This window comes from Macadamia integrifolia, chromosome 10 (genome assembly GCF_013358625.1).
Source record: "Macadamia integrifolia cultivar HAES 741 chromosome 10, SCU_Mint_v3, whole genome shotgun sequence".
Lineage (NCBI taxonomy): Eukaryota > Viridiplantae > Streptophyta > Magnoliopsida > Proteales > Proteaceae > Macadamia > Macadamia integrifolia.
The window spans coordinates 21762533-21779558 of record NC_056566.1 but is presented as its reverse complement, the minus strand read 5'-3'; the positions used below and the strand labels follow the sequence as shown (position 1 = coordinate 21779558).

Sequence of the window (17026 nt, the reverse complement as noted above, 5' to 3'; positions counted from 1 at the left end):
GTCTATTCTTACTGTTCCAATTTGGAACCCTTGATATGCATACTCTAGCTTGAGGGGAAGTGTTAAGATCTACCGCAGGGGTTGTTAGTCGTTCACAATGATAGGGATATTGTCCTTATCATGATGTGTGTGTTATTTGGTCTAATACTTAATTGTTAGTTAGCTACTTTTGGTCTTAGTCGTATACAAGGTTAACTCCTTATTTGCTAATTTGAATACATCTTTAGCAGTCCACAATAGGCAAGCTGAGTCTGTCGTGGTTCTCAGCACATCCTCTCTCCCGTCCTTTTCTCTTTCTTTTCCCTAATTTGTTCATAAATTCTGGTTTGCTTTTTCTCTGGTTTATTCACAATACGGGAAATAGGGGGGAAAAAAAATCGAATAAAAACTGTGCAGCTAGGAAAAAAAGCATTCACATGTCCCAATGTGTTCTCAGGAACCTAACCCATAGTAATCTTATCTTCTCTCTCGGACCGAATGATTCCGGTGGTTTAAGGCTCACTTTTCAGTCTCTCGATCTCTCCTACATTGGGGTAAACCAAATCTCTGGGGATATTCCGGTATCTAATTGCTGGAGTTTGGAGTATCTAGATCTCTCTTTCAACAATTTTCAACACCTCAACCTCCCGTGTAACAAATTATTTTCCGGCGACACCGGCGTGCCACTCTGCGGTTGTCAACACCTCAGCTTCTTGAACATCTGTTTTTAAAACCTTATCATTAAGTTAATACGGTTAAGGAGCCGTCAAGAGGATAGATACAAATGTACACAACCCCTGCAATCCATGAAGAGACAAAGAAGGAAGAGAGAATAAGGGATACCCATTAAGAGTTCCTTCGGTGGTGGTGGAGGAATGGGTGGAGGGCGGATGCTTAGTACTGCAATCGGAGGAAATCAAAATCAAAATCAAAATGGTTTGTCAAAAGACTATTTCTAGTAACGCAAACAAGCACAACTCTCAAATCCTCTCTTTATCATCCTCTTCTTCGGCTGCTTCTACTTCATTCAACTTTCCCGTGTCAGATACTAGTGTTTGATTCTATCCGTGAAGGCGGCAATCGAACGAATGTGGTTTGATGGATGAGTTTTCTAAAAGGGTGGGGGTATTTCGGTTACTAAGAAAAAAAGAATGCAAATCTAGCGGTCCCAAAAAAATCCTCTGCTGTGGGTGCGTAGAGCGATGAGGATCTAATGATCAGCATGGCATCGAGACATGTGTTGATATCATTTCGGCTGTTCAATGCTCACGGCACAACTGCACCCATGGCAGAGGATCATGACGTTTGGACACAGTAGATAAAATCATTTCATCTTAGAGAGGGGAGTGAAATATTTAAAAAAACACGATCAACTTGATATTTAGCTATAGTTCAAGGAGGAGAGTGATAATTCTTTTTTTTTTCTTTTTTTTTTATAGAAGTGATAATTCTTCTTTTAAATGTATATAAACTTAACATAAATCACTTGATATTTAGCTATAGTTCAAGGAGGAGAGTGATAATTCTTTTTTTTTTCTTTTTTTTATAGAAGTGATAATTCTTCTTTTAAATGTATATAAACTTAACATAAATCACTTAGGGCCCGTTTGATAACGTTTCTGTCGTTTCTGTTTCAAAAAACGACAGAAACATAAATTTTCGTTTCTAGAAACAGAAACGGAATTGAAGGTGTTTGATAAGTCAAGTTTTTAGAAGTCGATAGTAACCAGTGAAAGAATGGCCACAAGTCGTTTTCAGAAACGGCGAAACAAGTTCAAGTTGAACTTGTTTCGCCTGGGTCGTTTCTTGAACCATAAATAAGTAAAATTTTCTATTTCTATTTCTGAAAATAAGTGAAACGAAACAGTTTTATCAAACGCTTTTTACTCCGTTTCTGCTGTTTCTGGAAACATAAATGACAGAAACGCGTTTCTTGAAACGTTATCAAACGGGCCCTTAAATTTACTACGTATGTGTTAATTTAACAATTTATTTAACGGTTTAAATTACACAATGATTTTTTTGTCTGCCAAACGGAGCCTAACAAAATCATGACGTGGTAATGATAACGTCTATATCTCGAGCATCTTCTGATACCGATCTGACGGTAAAAATGCGAAATCTCACATGCGGGTCCCAGCTTTTGGGTATTCTCACTTCAGCACCTTTTCGCTTACAAAGACCGCCACCTTATTCGGAATTCCAAATCCAAAGAATTAACGAAACCTGTCCTTTACTTGCATGACAGTTAAAACCAGAGGCAGAGAGAATCGAAGGTTTTCGTATCCTGCAAGTAAATCGTTAAGCATACTTTTCTTATCGTCAACCTTTGTAGCTAAAATCCATGATACTGATCAGTTTATATAGTTAATAGCTCACTCTGGTTCGAAGCCTTCGCTTTGTTTTCATCTATCTTCTTCCCTTGATATAGTAACATCTCCAACAAATTCAGAGTCGAATCAGTAGAGATGGTGATGATCAGAGTTCGTAGCAGAGATGGCTTAGAACGAGTGACCATCGATAACCCTCGTACTACAGTCTCAGAGCTCAAGACCCAAATCGAGAAGCAGCTCAAAGTTCCTGTATCTAAACAGACCTTGTCGAAAAACCAGAATTTGCTCCTAGCTAAAACCCCAGATGACATTCGTCGCTTTGCGGATGTATCGAATCCCCAGACCCTGATTTCTTCTCTTGGAATCTCCCATGGTTCGATGATTTACTTGGCATATGAGGGGGAAAGAACTGTCGCTGGACTAAGTGGACGAACTGGGCGAACTGTCACCCCGGCTGGATCATTTGGGAGGAAGATGACCATGGACGACCTCATTGCGAAGCAAATGAGGGTTACCCGTCAGGAGAAACCGCATTGTGAATCGGTGTCTTTTGATCGAGATGCCGCAAGTTCATTCCAGCATTATGTGAATGAGTCGCTAGCTTTCGCTGTTAAGCGAGGGGGGTTCATGTATGGGACAGTCTCGGGAGATGGGAAGGTTGAGGTGAATTTCATATACGAGCCTCCGCAGCAGGGGACGGAAGATAATTTGATCCTGATGAGGAACCCTGATGAGGAAAACATTGTGGAGGCAATTTCATTGGGTTTGGGGATGAGGAAGGTTGGGTTTATATTCACCCAGACAATTGGGCAGAATAAGAAGGGTTATACAATGTCGAATTCGGAGATTCTCCAGGCAGCTGAACTTCACGGGCAGAGTGGGCTTAAGCAGTGGATCACTGCTGTGGTTAAACTGGAAGTTAATGAAGATGGTGGTGCTGATATCCACTTTGAAGCTTTTCAGATGAGTGATATGTGTGTGAGATTGTTCAAGGAAGGTTGGTTCGAGAGTAATATCAAAGGAGATGCAGACCCGAAACTATCTCGGATGAAGAAAGATGTGGTTGTTGGAGTGAAGGATACCAAGGATGTTGACAATTGTTTCTTCTTGGTGGTGGTTAAGATAATGGATCACCAGGTACGCCCATTTAGTTTGTTTGGTACTTTTCAATGCTAATCTATTTGTTCTATAAGATGATTAACCAAATTATCCTGCTTTGTCTTTCCCTGTTTCTGCGCGAAAATTTCCTATTGATTTTCTTATAGCATTGTTATTCTATAACGATCAAGTTGTTCTTGTTGAAAATCAACACTACAACTAGTCTTTACTCTACAGCCTCTACATGTTAACCTTTAGAATTCGAATGAACTGGCCCCTTTGAGCATCTGGCTTAGAAATAGACAACCATGTCCATGGACTAGTGATTATCGCTTGGCAGTATACCCAGCCATGGTAAGGCTAGCCACCACTCCACATGTTGTGAGCTTCTCTGTGCTGTTTGCCTGTTCTGTAAACCTTTTTCCTTATTGAAGGCGTAATGGATTTAACTGCTGAAGCAAAAGATGCACCTGGTTTTTATCATAGCATGACACAACCTCTCTCTTTTTTCAGTTTCATTTATGCATCTGTAGAAGAAAAACTATCCAATCCTCAATGATTCTAATACAAAATAAAAAGGGGTTATTGAGTACAAATTTATCTTTATAGCCAGGTTGATACTTGACAGCATTGAAATTAAGTAACTGGGATGATTAAGACAATGGTTCAGAAAGAAGTAGAGAATGATAAGATCTGTATTAAAAACCCCAGATGTAATTGTCCCATGCTTACCCCTTTTGTGAATTAATGGAAAAAGTGACCAATTACTCCTTGGATATGTAGTATTGAATTCAATTTCAACTACCATAGACTGGCACATGTTCCATTTCCTTTGTAGAGACACAAGAAAAGGAGTTTGGGATGACCTCTGAATATCACTCTGCTAACTACTCACTTGTGGATAAAGATTTCATGTAGTATGCTTGGTTAATGGTCACAAGACTTACTGATTAGAAATAAAGACTTGTAGGGGTTTATGGATGCATCATGGCAGTTGTTAAGCTGAAGCTTACCACACAAAGAGAAAGTGAAGTGGGCAAATGGAGGAGAAAATGGGAATGGCTTGATGTTTGAACAGGATACAGTGTTCTGTGTGGCACATTCATATTCACTTTACCCATTCAAACATGTGATGGCTATGGAGAATTGGTATCAGGAACCATCTAGCAAAAATAATGCTGACTGTTTGTCTGAAACTTGAAAGGAAAAAATATATATATATGGTTCCGTTCTTAGAGTGGTCACTCTTTCTGTTAATGCATATTCCATTGCTTCCCTCAATGTGCTAAATCCTACTCAATGACTTATTTCTGACCATGGTAAATGAAAGGAGTAGCATACGTCAACCTTAAGGGGCTATTATTAATTAGGATAGAATATATTCCTATACTTTCAAAATCTAGTGGCATCATGATTGAGAATCGAAGCACTGCATCAAAACTGGATCGTTTTAGGCTGTGTTCATCCAGCAACAATGGATTCCAGGCTTGGTTATGATAATTTCTTTAAGTTTTACATAAGCTGTTAATAATATAGAACCCACCTTTGGTGTCACTTGTCTAACAATTTGTTTATTGTTACATGCATGTGCATTGGATAAATTTGTTTAGATACCGTAAGAGTAGCGGGAGCCTTGTGAACTGGGTTGCTCTTTCTTTTGTACCATGACAGTACAAAATGAGACCAACATTTCTATAAAGGTATATAATATGTGAAGGCAATGGAACTCAGTAGCTACATTGATCATACTGATGTTAATAGGTGAAAGTCCAAATTTTGAAAATGCAGATAACATTTTGTTAGAAATTAGAACTGTAGTATATATACTTACATACTACCTCCAGTTGTGATAGTGCTTTTCTAGACGCATCAAGCTTTTATGATGGAAGTGGTCCTTGAAGGGGTGATTGGAAACCATGAAAGTGTGATGCATTGTGGCATGTTGTAATATGGAAATAATGCAAGGGCTGTGATCCTTTCTAAACTCTTCTGATGCATGAATTTCTTGGTGGAGAATCTTGAGGCCATATGCAGCTTATGCTATAAACTTCTACTGTTTAAATGGCTTCATGCCTTTTTTGCTTGAGCTGCTCTAAGTTCTGACTAATGTTTCTCTTCAGTGATTGCTAAATCTTCTTCAAATCCAGAACCGTTGGTGGAAGTGAAAATAATAGATTTGTTAGTATTATGAGGTTCTTTTTTTTGCTTTAGCTGTATTAAGTTCTTTTGTGAAGCCAAAAGTTTAGGGTTTATGCCCAAACTTTTAGAGTCCCTTCCACCCACCCCGAACCCCCAATTTTATTATTTACACATCAATCTGACTTTCTCAATAAATGTGAAAATATCAAGTAATATATTTTTTTCTCGACGGTTAATATCAAGCAATATTCATCATTTTAGTTTCAGAAGTCGTCTTTTATAGTGAATGTGTTATGTTTAGATTCATATACCTCTTCGATTATGTTTTTTGGTTGCACAAATAGAAAACTATCGACTTGGTGGAGTTGCATTAGTTGCACATGATATTGTTTCTTTCCAAATTTAGGATTGTTGGTGGTGTGTTGCTTATATGAATTTTCATGCTAATGCAGGGCCCACTTTCATCAACCTTCCCAATTGAGAACAGGAATACCCCAGTGACAATGAAGGCACTGAAAAATCACCTGGATTGGACAAAGAGCCTCCCATTTGTGAAGCGAATTTCTGATTTTCACTTGCTGCTTTTTGTGGCCAGGTATTTAGACATCAGTTCCGATGTTCCTGCATTGGCTGAATGTGTACAGGCACATACAACAGTTCCAGAAGGATACCAGCTCCTAATCGAGTCCATGGCCAGTGCTTTTTGATTGTGATTTACATGTTTGGAGGATCATTATGTATGTTTTGATGGGTTCAGCTGAATCTCTCGGCATGCTTCAGAGTTTAGCTCAATGAAGTAGTCTCCATTAATTTCTGACTCCATGCATGCTATCAAAATTGTGGTCTGAATCGTACATTTCGATATATCACCCTGTGGTTGTATTGTATAAGTTTGTCAGAATATTTACACTTATAAAACTATTTGTGTTAAGTATCATTAAACCATTCAGTGAACCTGGGTTACTCAACCATAAGATTCACCATTCAAAAAGGCTACAGTTGCTTGAATTAAAAAGGCTGTGTGATTGGTCAGTACAGGGAATGAAATTGTTTCTTTTAAATTTTGCAAAGATTTCATCTGATTGAATGTAAAATGTAGTAAGAAATACCAACATTGATATTGTAAAATTGTTGAATATATAGAGAGAATCTTACTATAACTTTCAACCAAAATTACTTAAGACTCATAGAAATGATAGGAAGGAATTTTAACTATGATATATAAAGATAAATTGTTTTCTGTTATGCTACTAAATTTTTTCTTCTAGGCTATTTTTCACCATCTTATATCCAGCCTGATGAAGCCAAAGCATCAGCATGTTGGAAACTGTTTCTCAAGGAAAAGCAAAAATAATGTCATTTTAAGTTGTAGGGATTGTCTAAATGACTCTTACAGACTTCTATAAGAATATATTATCTTTCTTTTGCTTGCCCCTTGTTTTATTTTCGGAATTTCTTTAAGATAAGGGTAAAATAGAGTTTTCAAGATTTTTTGAAAGTGACTTGCTATAACTTCATTTTCAAGTGTTGTCATTGTCTCGCACACCATTCGAGTACACATGTGAAATGTCATGTTATTCTTTGGAAATTGTGTGCCAAACTAAAAAGACAAAAACAAAATATTACAAATTATTTGACACTCCTTGAGATAATCCCTTTTAAGTTTGCACGGAATATTAATGATTCAGGACAATTTTGTGTCACATGGAATGTAATAGTTTCCTCTTGACTTCCTTGAGATAATCTAAATAGAATGGTCATTCTAGGTTTATGTGACATGAAACCATTTATGTTATCCACTCAGGTTTTGGTTATCGAATGGAACTGAAGTCTTTCTTCCCTGAAGACACTAGCCCTGCACATCTGTGAGATTTGTTCAGGCTCGGTCAGGGTTTGAAGGAAATTAAAGGGAGGGCAAGGAAGCTTTCAAACCTAAAAGGGAAACTTTTGTAATCACGATTCCACATGATTATAGCAACTATCTCCAAATCATTTTATATTTGGTTATTAAATTTCACTTCACTTTGAAATAGAATCATAGATCCCTTGAGTTTGAAAAGTAACATAAGAATTACATCTAAAAAGTATCCTTTCAAAATATTGAAAGAAATTTAATCATTTATACAACCATGCTAAGTAATGATTACAAAAATTTTCTTGTAAGGTTCGAAAATTTTCATTTCCCTTTCCCTCAATTTCCCTTACAAACCAAACAGAGCCTCAGGGGAGCTCCTTGCCTATGCTTTAATAGGAATAGCCAGGGCTCTCACAGTGATAGTGTCCCTTTTTGGATTTCGAGCATTTTCTCCAGGTATTACATCATAAAGCCTGAGTTACTTTGTCACTAAACTGCTTTTCTACAGATTGAATGCAACCACATTGAAAATCAATCACTACCATTTCATTTTACATTGGGTAGGCAACCACAACCTTCTTTTTCTAACTTCTCTATGACATGACCTCGAGGGCCTCTCTGGTTAGTCCAAGGATGTTGAATACAGTTGCAGCGATATGAGATGGTGTGAGGCCAGCTTCGACCATTTGATCAGCTGGTGACCCATGCTCAATGTACCGATCAGGAAGAACTAGTGGTCTCCACTGCACAAAAGTTCCAAACATGAAGTAAGTATTCCTGTCTTCCTGATTCCAGTAGAGCTCCACTCCCACTTACACAAATACTAATGTAGGGTGCCTTGACAATATAATTCTAAATCATAGATTCATACCTTTGTTGTTCCATCAAGAAGTCTATTGAGGGCCAAGAACTGGGCAACATGAGACCCGAACCCTCCAATTGATCCCTCTTCTACCGTGATTAGAAACTCATGTGATTTAGCGAGGCAACGAATGAGGTCTTGATCAAGTGGCTTGCAGAACCGCGCATCTGCTACTGTCAACTGTATGTCATAGCGTTTCACTAGAGAAGCTGCAGCTAAACAACTTTGAACTGCTGTTCCATAACCCAAAAGTGCCACTCTCTCACCCTCCAACAAAATCCGGCCTTTGCCAACCTTTTGGAAAATAAACAGAAATCAGCGTCTATATCATGCTGTTTGTGAGACCATCCTAATGTAGAATGTAATTATAGGGGGGTTGCAAGATTACCTCCAGAGGGGTACCCTTGTTCCCCGGTGGCAGCTGAATGCCAGTTCCATTTCCTCTTGGGTATCGAAAGCAACTGGGTCGATCATCTATGGCAACAGCAGTTGCAACCATATGGAAGAGCTCTGCCTCATCTGATGGAGCCATCACAACCATGTTTGGAAGGCATGCCATGTAAGTGACATCGAATGACCCGGAATGTGTGGGCCCATCTGCTCCAACCAAGCCAGCTCTGTCCAATGCAAACCTCACTGGCAGTTTCTGCAAATCCACATCATGTATCACCTGCAGAATGGGAAATGCTCTCAGCCTTGTCATATTTATATTGTTCAGTATCATGTTACTAAATGATAATAGCTACAATTATTAACAAGGACTAAGTATTCCTTTCACCCATGGAGTAGATAAATCTCTTCTCCATTGGTGACTTGATCATGTGATTGGGCTCCTTTGTCGTCATTAAACTCCCACCCCCTATTGTACAAGGTCAAAAATACCCTTCCCCATGCTAATCCAAAGGGTTGGATGTCTCTAGATGCAGAGATTCCCTCTTCACCACGGGTACGGAGAAATTCGGCACTAAAAACAATGAACATAGCCATGCCAATCACAAAAGGGAAGAAATTTCATGAAGAGAAGGAAGAAAATGAAGCACTGGATTTACCTGATCATAAGCCCTCTGTAGGAAAGATGAGTAGATGGTACAGAATGGTTTAAGGCCTTCACAGGCAAGGCCTGCAGCAAAAGTGACAGCATGCTGTTCTGCAATGCCAACATCAAAACATCTTGTTGGGAAGCGGCGAAGGAATAGATTCAGGCCTGTCCCTCCTCCCATTGCAGCATGTATGGCAACAACGTCTTTGTCAACCTCTGCTTCAGCAATCAAAGCCTCTGCAAAATATGTGGTGTAAGATTGAGTAGGAACAGGAGCCTTGAATTGCTTTCCAGTAGCTGGATCAAACTTTGTAACACCTGCAAAAGACAACCAACAGATTGATCTTCTATTTTATTTTTCCCTGATTCCCATATGGGGTTACTTCATCGGTCAAACTATAATTCTGAGTTTACCATGGTACTTGTCAGCAGCTTTCTCTGCATATGGATAACCTCGACCTTTCTCGGTAATAACATGGATGAGGACAGGACCTGTTGTATGGGTACTCTTTACTTCCTTAAGAATAGCTATAAGATCATCTATGTTGTGGCCATCAACTGGACCAATATAATAGAGACCGAGCTCCTCGAACAGTGTTGAACCAGATCCGCTGATCATCCCACGGGCATATTCATCCACTTTTGCTGCTAGTTCATGCATTGACCCACCAATCTGCTTTGTAACTCCCTGCAACAACCACAATTATGAATTAGAATCAGCTACAAATTGATAATTTGAAGATCCATGAACTTGGATTAATCTGATTGAGAGTTTGTACCTTGGCAACCTCCCTCAGCTCTCTAAGAGGCCTGCTGGATTGCAACCTACTAAGAGCACTGCTCAAAGCTCCTACAGGTGGAATGGGGCCATCTAGAGTAGCAGTTGGTAGGGAAACCTGTTTGTTATCATTGAGTATCACAATCATGTCCGAGTCTAAGTACCCAGCATTATTCATGGCTTCGTAAGCTTGTCCTGCAGTCATGGCACCATCTCCTATGACAGCAACCACATGGTTTTTTCTGCCCTTCAGATCCCTTCCAACAGCCATTCCTGTTTGATCAAAACATCCCAACAATCCATAATGTTGAATCTGGTTCAGTACTCATTTCACTTGAAACCTAAAATTTTTCACATACTTTAGGAGCTGCGTATAGAGACACAGTAAGGTATAAAGAGATATACCCAAGGCAGCTGAGATACTGGTTGAACTGTGACCAGCGCCGAAGCTATCATATTCACTCTCGGCGCGTTTAGTGAATCCCGACAACCCATTCGTCTGACGCATAGTTTGCATCCTATCTCTTCTCCCCGTCAAGATTTTGTGAGGATAAGACTATAGAACCAAAAGGGTAATACTAATTTCAAAACTCCAGAGACATGTATTGGCAATTATAAGAACAGAGCTCTAAACAGAATCGGAAACAGGAGAAGAGCCTTGCGGATACCTGATGACCCACATCCCAGAGTATTTTATCCTGTGGGGTATTGAAGACATAATGGAGAGCCACAGTAAGCTCAACCACTCCAAGGCTTGAACCCAGGTGACCTCCGGTTGTAGAGACGTTGAAGATGACATCGGAACGTACCTCATCAGCGAGTTGTTTAAGTTCCTGCATCAGCAGATGATACAAGGAAGTTCATCTAATTCAAAGAATGACTTGGCATCAGCTTTCACTCATGTACTTGCAGAAAATTACAAACTGAAAAACAAAACGACCCATTTAGCTGAAGAACAAGAATATCTTGGTGGGATTCTGGTTTTTAAACTATCTGATACCCACAAGAAAGGTACATCTGAAAGAAACTTTCAGAATTAGACAAAAGAGACAAAACCTAGTTCTGAACTTCTCCACGCTCATTTACTTACCTTAATTGAGAGATTTTTCATGTGGATTGGATAGTTGATGGTGTCCAAAAGAGGAGTTGGTGGTCTCTGTGAGTGATACTCCCCCTTCTCTGACAGTGATGCCCAGACACCTGCAGGCCTTCTCTTGACCTTCATCAAATCATAACAAAACGACCCATTTAACTGCAAAACTAAAATATCTTGATGGGACTGTGAAATTTAAACTATCTGATACCCACAAGAAAGTTACATCTGAAAGAAACTTTCAGAATTAGACAAAAGAGACAAAACCCAGTTCTAAATTCCAATGGACAGTGAAGTTACAGATAAAGAGATTAAAAACCTGAGTGAGCTTGTTCTGGTATTGGCTCTGCAGATCTGTTACCCAGAACAGATGATTTAAACTCGAAATGGATCTCAGATGATCTGTAGCTATTTCTCTAGGTAGATAACCAGGGAAAGAAAATGACGACAGAGCCATTAGAGTTGTAAGGAGATGTAATTGCCCGAGTTCCAACTACTGACAAGAACTAGAGAAACCCTGCAAGAACACCAAAAGACAGAAACCAGTAAAGAGATAATGGGACTTTGTAGTTCTTCCTCTTGTAGTGGGCGAGATGACAGTGGAACCTGTGTGGCTGATAATTGATTGAATAGCTCTAGTTAAGAGGAGAGGCAACCACCAACTTGGCCTTTATAATGGATTTCCCACCTTTGGGTCCCTTCGTAGTCCGGTCTCATTTGGTCCACTGTAATCGCACAAAAGTGGCAACTCTTATCCTGATTGGCCCACGTCATTGGATATCATATATGGTATAGGATAAAGATAATGACAGAAAATTTTACCACGAACTACAACTACCAAGATGACATTTGTCTTGTATGATGGTGATACGTGTCAGTTTCGTTTTCGTATGTCGGTGGGAACATCAATCAATTGGTTCGAACCGATTTGAATCGGGCTGAATCTGGTTCAAACATGTACTGGGCAAAACTGAAGTCGAACCAGTTCAGTTTTGACCCAGTTCGTATAAAACTGATTTTCTATCTATTTTTTAGGTCTTGTTTGGTTTTTTATTTTGGTCGGTTTAGTCGGTTCAAAATTTATCGGTTTCTAAAAACCCAAAATGAATTTGAGCCATTTAGGGCATGTTTGATAATGTTTCTACCGTTTCTGTTTCAAAAAACGGCAGAAACATAAATTTTCGTTTCTAGAAACAGAAACGGGAATTGAAGGTGTTTGACAAGTCATGTTTCTGAAAGTCGATAGTAACCAGCGAAAGAATGGCCACAAGTCGTTTCCAGAAACGACCGTCTAGGTCGTTTCTTGAACCATAAATAGGTAGAAACTTTTATTTTTATTTATGAAAACAAGTGAAACAAAACAGTTTTATCAAACGCTTTTTGTTCCATTTTTGCAGTTTCTGGACATAGAAACGGCAGAAACGTGTTTCTTGAAACGTTATCAAACGGGCCCTTAGAGTTCAACTCGATTCAGATTTTTTTTTTTTTAAGTCCTTTACGGTCATCATGATTCACGACAAGTTTGGACTGGATTTTGACACCCCTAAACGTTGATAAGAGAAATAAAACGAAATTTCAACCTCGTTTTTCTTAACCATTTGGAGGTGTCTAGCCTCCTCACGAATCTATAAGTCTCTGGCTAATGCTGAAAGGGAAATAAACAAAATAATAATTAAAATGAAAAAAAAAATGTAATTATTACATATCATAATTGTGTAATTAATTTTTTATTATTTTTTAAGTATGATTATTAAATTTTAGAGAAATTATCACTCCCCTCCCCTCAACTTTGAGAAAATATCAAGTTTCCCCACAGTTTTTGAATTAATTCACTCCCCTCCCCCATCAAAAGATTCTACCACTCGTTACTCCTTGTTAGATTCTACTCTTAAGTGGGTATTAAATTTTTTTAAATATCAAAAATGCCCTCTAATAAATTTTTCAAAAAAAAGAGAAAGAAGAGGACTTCAACGAGTCCTTCTTCTTGTTTGTGCTTTTACCTAAGAAGAGCTCATCGTCGCTCGTCACTTCTCACTGAGAATGCCGTTCACCGAGAAAATCAACGAGAAGATCCTAGAACTGAATTCGCCACCATAAATTCAAGTAGCATTCTGCTTGGATTGACCTTTTACTAATATCCCAAGCAAAGCTTTGGACTCAGCAAACGATGTTGATGGTTCATCTGACTGAATCACACATTGGGAAGCCTCTATGATTGACCATAACCTCACAACCATCCCTCATCCATTATTCAATGTACCAGTTCTGAATCTTCTATCTGACACAAACCCATAGTTAACATTACAAAAATTATAGATAATCAAGTTCAATTGAGTCTAAAACAAATAACTTCAGGGCCAATCCTCAAATCAACCCCCAAAACAAACCCGGTTCAAATTCAATTGAGTCTTACATGAAATTCAAATAATCACTACATTTCCATCCACCAATGAAGTAGAATTCATGTCCTGAAGGAAGTAGATATCATGTTCACGTGCTGCATTCTCCTTTCAAGAGAAGGTTTCGACTAAGCTTTGTCAACTTAGTGATTTGCTTTACAACTCGAAATATCTTAACATCCATGGCTCTGGTGGTCTTGAGGTATTCATTTCTTGAAGGTAGTTGGGTGAGCTGAAACACACAGGCATCACCAACTTCTAAGTTGTTATCACACGCGAAATTCATCCATCCTCCACTCAGTCCATTTCCATAGCCTCTATCGTTTCCATCATATGTCATTACCCGTTTCTTCATACCTAGAGGAACACGGAGGACCATTTATTTCGTGCTTTATGGAATATGCTTCTTCAGAAATTCTTTACGAATTGTCTGTAGGTACACACATTGAAAGAAAAGAAGCAACAACTATGATTTATCATTTCTTTCCTTCTCGCCCTCCTTGAGTCGGAAACATACCTTAAATCGATTATGAAGTTTCACAATCTTCCTCTGCGTAACCAAAAGTTTAGAATTCGAGCAACACAAACTGATTTTCCTGCTATAATCAATTAGAAACCTAAGAAAAGGAGAGAAATTCAATTTCAAAATTTGTGTAGGTGACATTCTTGGTTTCTCTGATGTCAGTCAGAGTCGAATGCCATTACGAAATTTAAGAGAGGAGAAACCAAAAGCGCATAAAAGAAGCAAAGAGAGAACCCTACACAATTAACCAAGACATTTGTGGCCACGAGTTGCAGTAAACAGAGGTTGGAGAGAACCCTATACAAGAACGAACAAATGAAAGAATGAGATGCCAATGGAAGTTTGAAGACTTCATCCTTGACTGCATGTATGATGGTTGCATTTTGATGGTTTGATCTTTATTTTGAAAGTGTCTGAAGTAATGTGTGTCGTGTGAAAAGAAAATACCTTCTAGGTGATCTTCTCTGTAAGCAGCGATGGTGAGCTCTTCTCAAGTAAAAGCACGAAGAAGAAGGACTCATTGAAGTCCTCTTCTTTCTCTCTTCTTTTGAATGGTTTATTAGAGGGCATTTTTGGTATTTTAAAAAATTTAATGCCCACTTAATTGTAGAATCTAACCGGGAGTAACGAATGGTAGAATCTTTTGATTTTGGGGGAGGGTAGTAAATTAATTCAAAAACCATGGGGGAACATGACATTTCCCCAAAGTTCATGGGAGGGGAGTTAAATTTTATTATACATTATGTAAACCAAAAATCTAGATTTTAAGAAGAAAAACATCATTTGAAAATTTAAGAGAAAAAATTCATTTGAAAATTTAAGATTATGATTTGGAAAAAGATCCTCACATTGTCAACTTAATGTGTGCTCTTCCTTATATTGTATTGAGTTTCTTCTTTCTTAATACCTTTCCCATTTTATGACACAGAGAAATGCATTAGAGAGAGAGAGAACATAATGTATGGTCTTCCTTACTTTGTATTGAATTTCTTCATTCATAATGCCACAACGAAAATACATTAGAGAGAACATAATGTATGGTCTTCCTTACTTTGTATTGAATTTCTTCTTTCGTAATGCCATTACATAGAGAGAGAGAGAGAGAGAGAGAGAGAGAGAGAGAGAGAAATAGACGTTATCATTCATAGAAACACTGCATTGTACTGTCAATTTCTTTGCCTCCTTTCCTCATTAAAGAAACAAGCAGTTTTCACACAAAGGCTAGATGGTTTCAAAGAAAATCTGTGGATTGATACTCTAATGCAATCACCCTACCCCAATTCATGTACCATATATCTTTTTTTTTTTGGTAACAGTACCATATATCTAATCACTGGTGTTGCAACATTGGTCCAACACCGGTAGCTGAAGTTTTGGATATAATTTAAAATTTACTCTTCCACCATGGGCATTGGTGCGGTCAGATGCTCAAAGAGAGTGATACTTTCAGCCCAAAAAGGGGGTGTGATGGGTCACATCATCAATGGTGAAAGGATTCTTCTTCTCCCACTTGTACAGGAAACCTTTAGCCTTCTTTTATTTAGTTTTTAATTTGCCATGAGATGTGGTATCATAGGGCTAAAGTGGGGGGAGGTGACAACATAGTAAAAAAAATTGTTCATCTCTAATTAATTGGACGTCCAGGGGGCTTGGAGGATTTTGGACATGCATCCCAATACATTAGCACGTATCCTAAGTCTTAGACATTGGTCACCCAATTAACTAGAGAGAATCTTAAAAAAAAAAAAATGATCTAATAAACTATGAATATTTTTACTTCACTTGTCGATGCTGTTACCAGTCTCACACGTATCAAAATCATTTGAAGTCATCAACGTAAGCTCATTTCCCATAGATTTGGTAGAATACTTTAGCATCTATAATTTATACAAAAAAAATATTTTGACAAATTAGATTTTTCTTATCTAATGTGTGTTATCTCTTCCTTATATTGTATTGAGTTTCTTCTATTATAATATTTGTCTCATTTAATGACACAAAGAGAACACATTCGAGAGGGAAAGAATATTATTGTTTGATAAAAACACCACACTATATCATTGATTTCTTTGCCTCATTTCCTCATTAAAGAACAAATAGTTTTCATACAAGGGCTAGATGATTTAAAAGGAAATCTTGTGGATATGTGTTCTATGCAATCCCCCCGCCCCCAATTCATATATCACGTATCAATTCACTTACTAATGTTTAGCATCATCACCTCCATTATGTTGTAGCATTGGTCCAAAAATGTTAACCTTTTGTTATAGGAGTTTCAGATATAATTTAAAATTAAAATTTTTAATAAAGTTTTCTTTCACCTATGGAAAATGAAGAATTTTTTCATTGTAGGCATTGGTATTATCGGATTCTCAAAAAGAGGGGCAGTTTTGGGCCCCAAAAGTGAGTTTGAGATTCATATCACTAATGGTGAGGGGATTCTTTCTCTCCCGCTAGCTAAGGAAAACAACTTTGCATATCCCTTATTATGAGTCAAATGGAGAGATTGTTGAAACCTTCTCACGTTGAGGGGGCCATATGTTTTTGTTTAGCTTGAAGAATGTGGCTTACGACTGTTTTTCTTTATTGCAAATAGGAAAGTAGTTCCATGTAAAGGAGTGCAGTCTATGCCAACACTCCTCGTGTCTATCTCTCTTCTCTCTCAAATAAAGGGTAGAGATGTATTTTCACAAGGGAGGAGAGAGTTTATTTAATTTTTTTGATAAAGAAATTTTAGTGAAATGACCAAAATACCATTAAATGGAGATGAATATAAAATACAAAATGACAACTTTTACAATTTTAGTTGCCTTCTCTACTCATTTTAAGGCATTGTGCCAGTGCGATATTGCTTGCTTAGTGTATCACCATGTGGCAAATAGTGAAGCGTTATACTTCGCTACACAGTGATGGAAAAAAAAAAAAAAC

At 38.1% G+C, this 17026-nt stretch overlaps 2 protein-coding genes across 3 annotated transcripts; one reads left to right on the top strand and one right to left on the bottom strand.

The window, feature by feature from the left end:
- Positions 1-411: 411 nt before the first annotated feature.
- Positions 412-6517, top strand: LOC122091055 (NPL4-like protein 1). Of its 2 annotated transcripts, XM_042660870.1 has the most exons (3): positions 412-915; positions 2411-3449; positions 6002-6517. In XM_042660870.1, the coding sequence occupies exons 2-3, from the start codon at positions 2448-2450 to the stop codon at positions 6254-6256; spliced, it is 1257 nt and encodes a 418-aa protein (XP_042516804.1). In that variant the 5' UTR covers positions 412-915; positions 2411-2447; the 3' UTR covers positions 6257-6517. The 2 variants fall into 2 exon arrangements, with proteins under 2 accessions (XP_042516804.1, XP_042516802.1); XM_042660868.1 differs by lacking the exon at positions 412-915 and having other exon boundaries at positions 2196-3449.
- A 1130-nt stretch (positions 6518-7647) lies between these two features.
- Positions 7648-11773, bottom strand: LOC122090471 (probable 1-deoxy-D-xylulose-5-phosphate synthase, chloroplastic). Its single transcript, XM_042660069.1, has 10 exons — positions 11496-11773; positions 11174-11302; positions 10752-10916; positions 10489-10639; positions 10085-10356; positions 9720-9993; positions 9316-9623; positions 8655-8936; positions 8276-8560; positions 7648-8147 (listed from the first exon to the last, which is right to left on the bottom strand). Exons 1-10 carry the CDS (start codon positions 11631-11633, stop codon positions 7998-8000), a joined length of 2154 nt encoding a protein of 717 aa, XP_042516003.1. The 5' UTR covers positions 11634-11773; the 3' UTR covers positions 7648-7997.
- Between the last annotated feature and the right edge of the window lie 5253 nt (positions 11774-17026).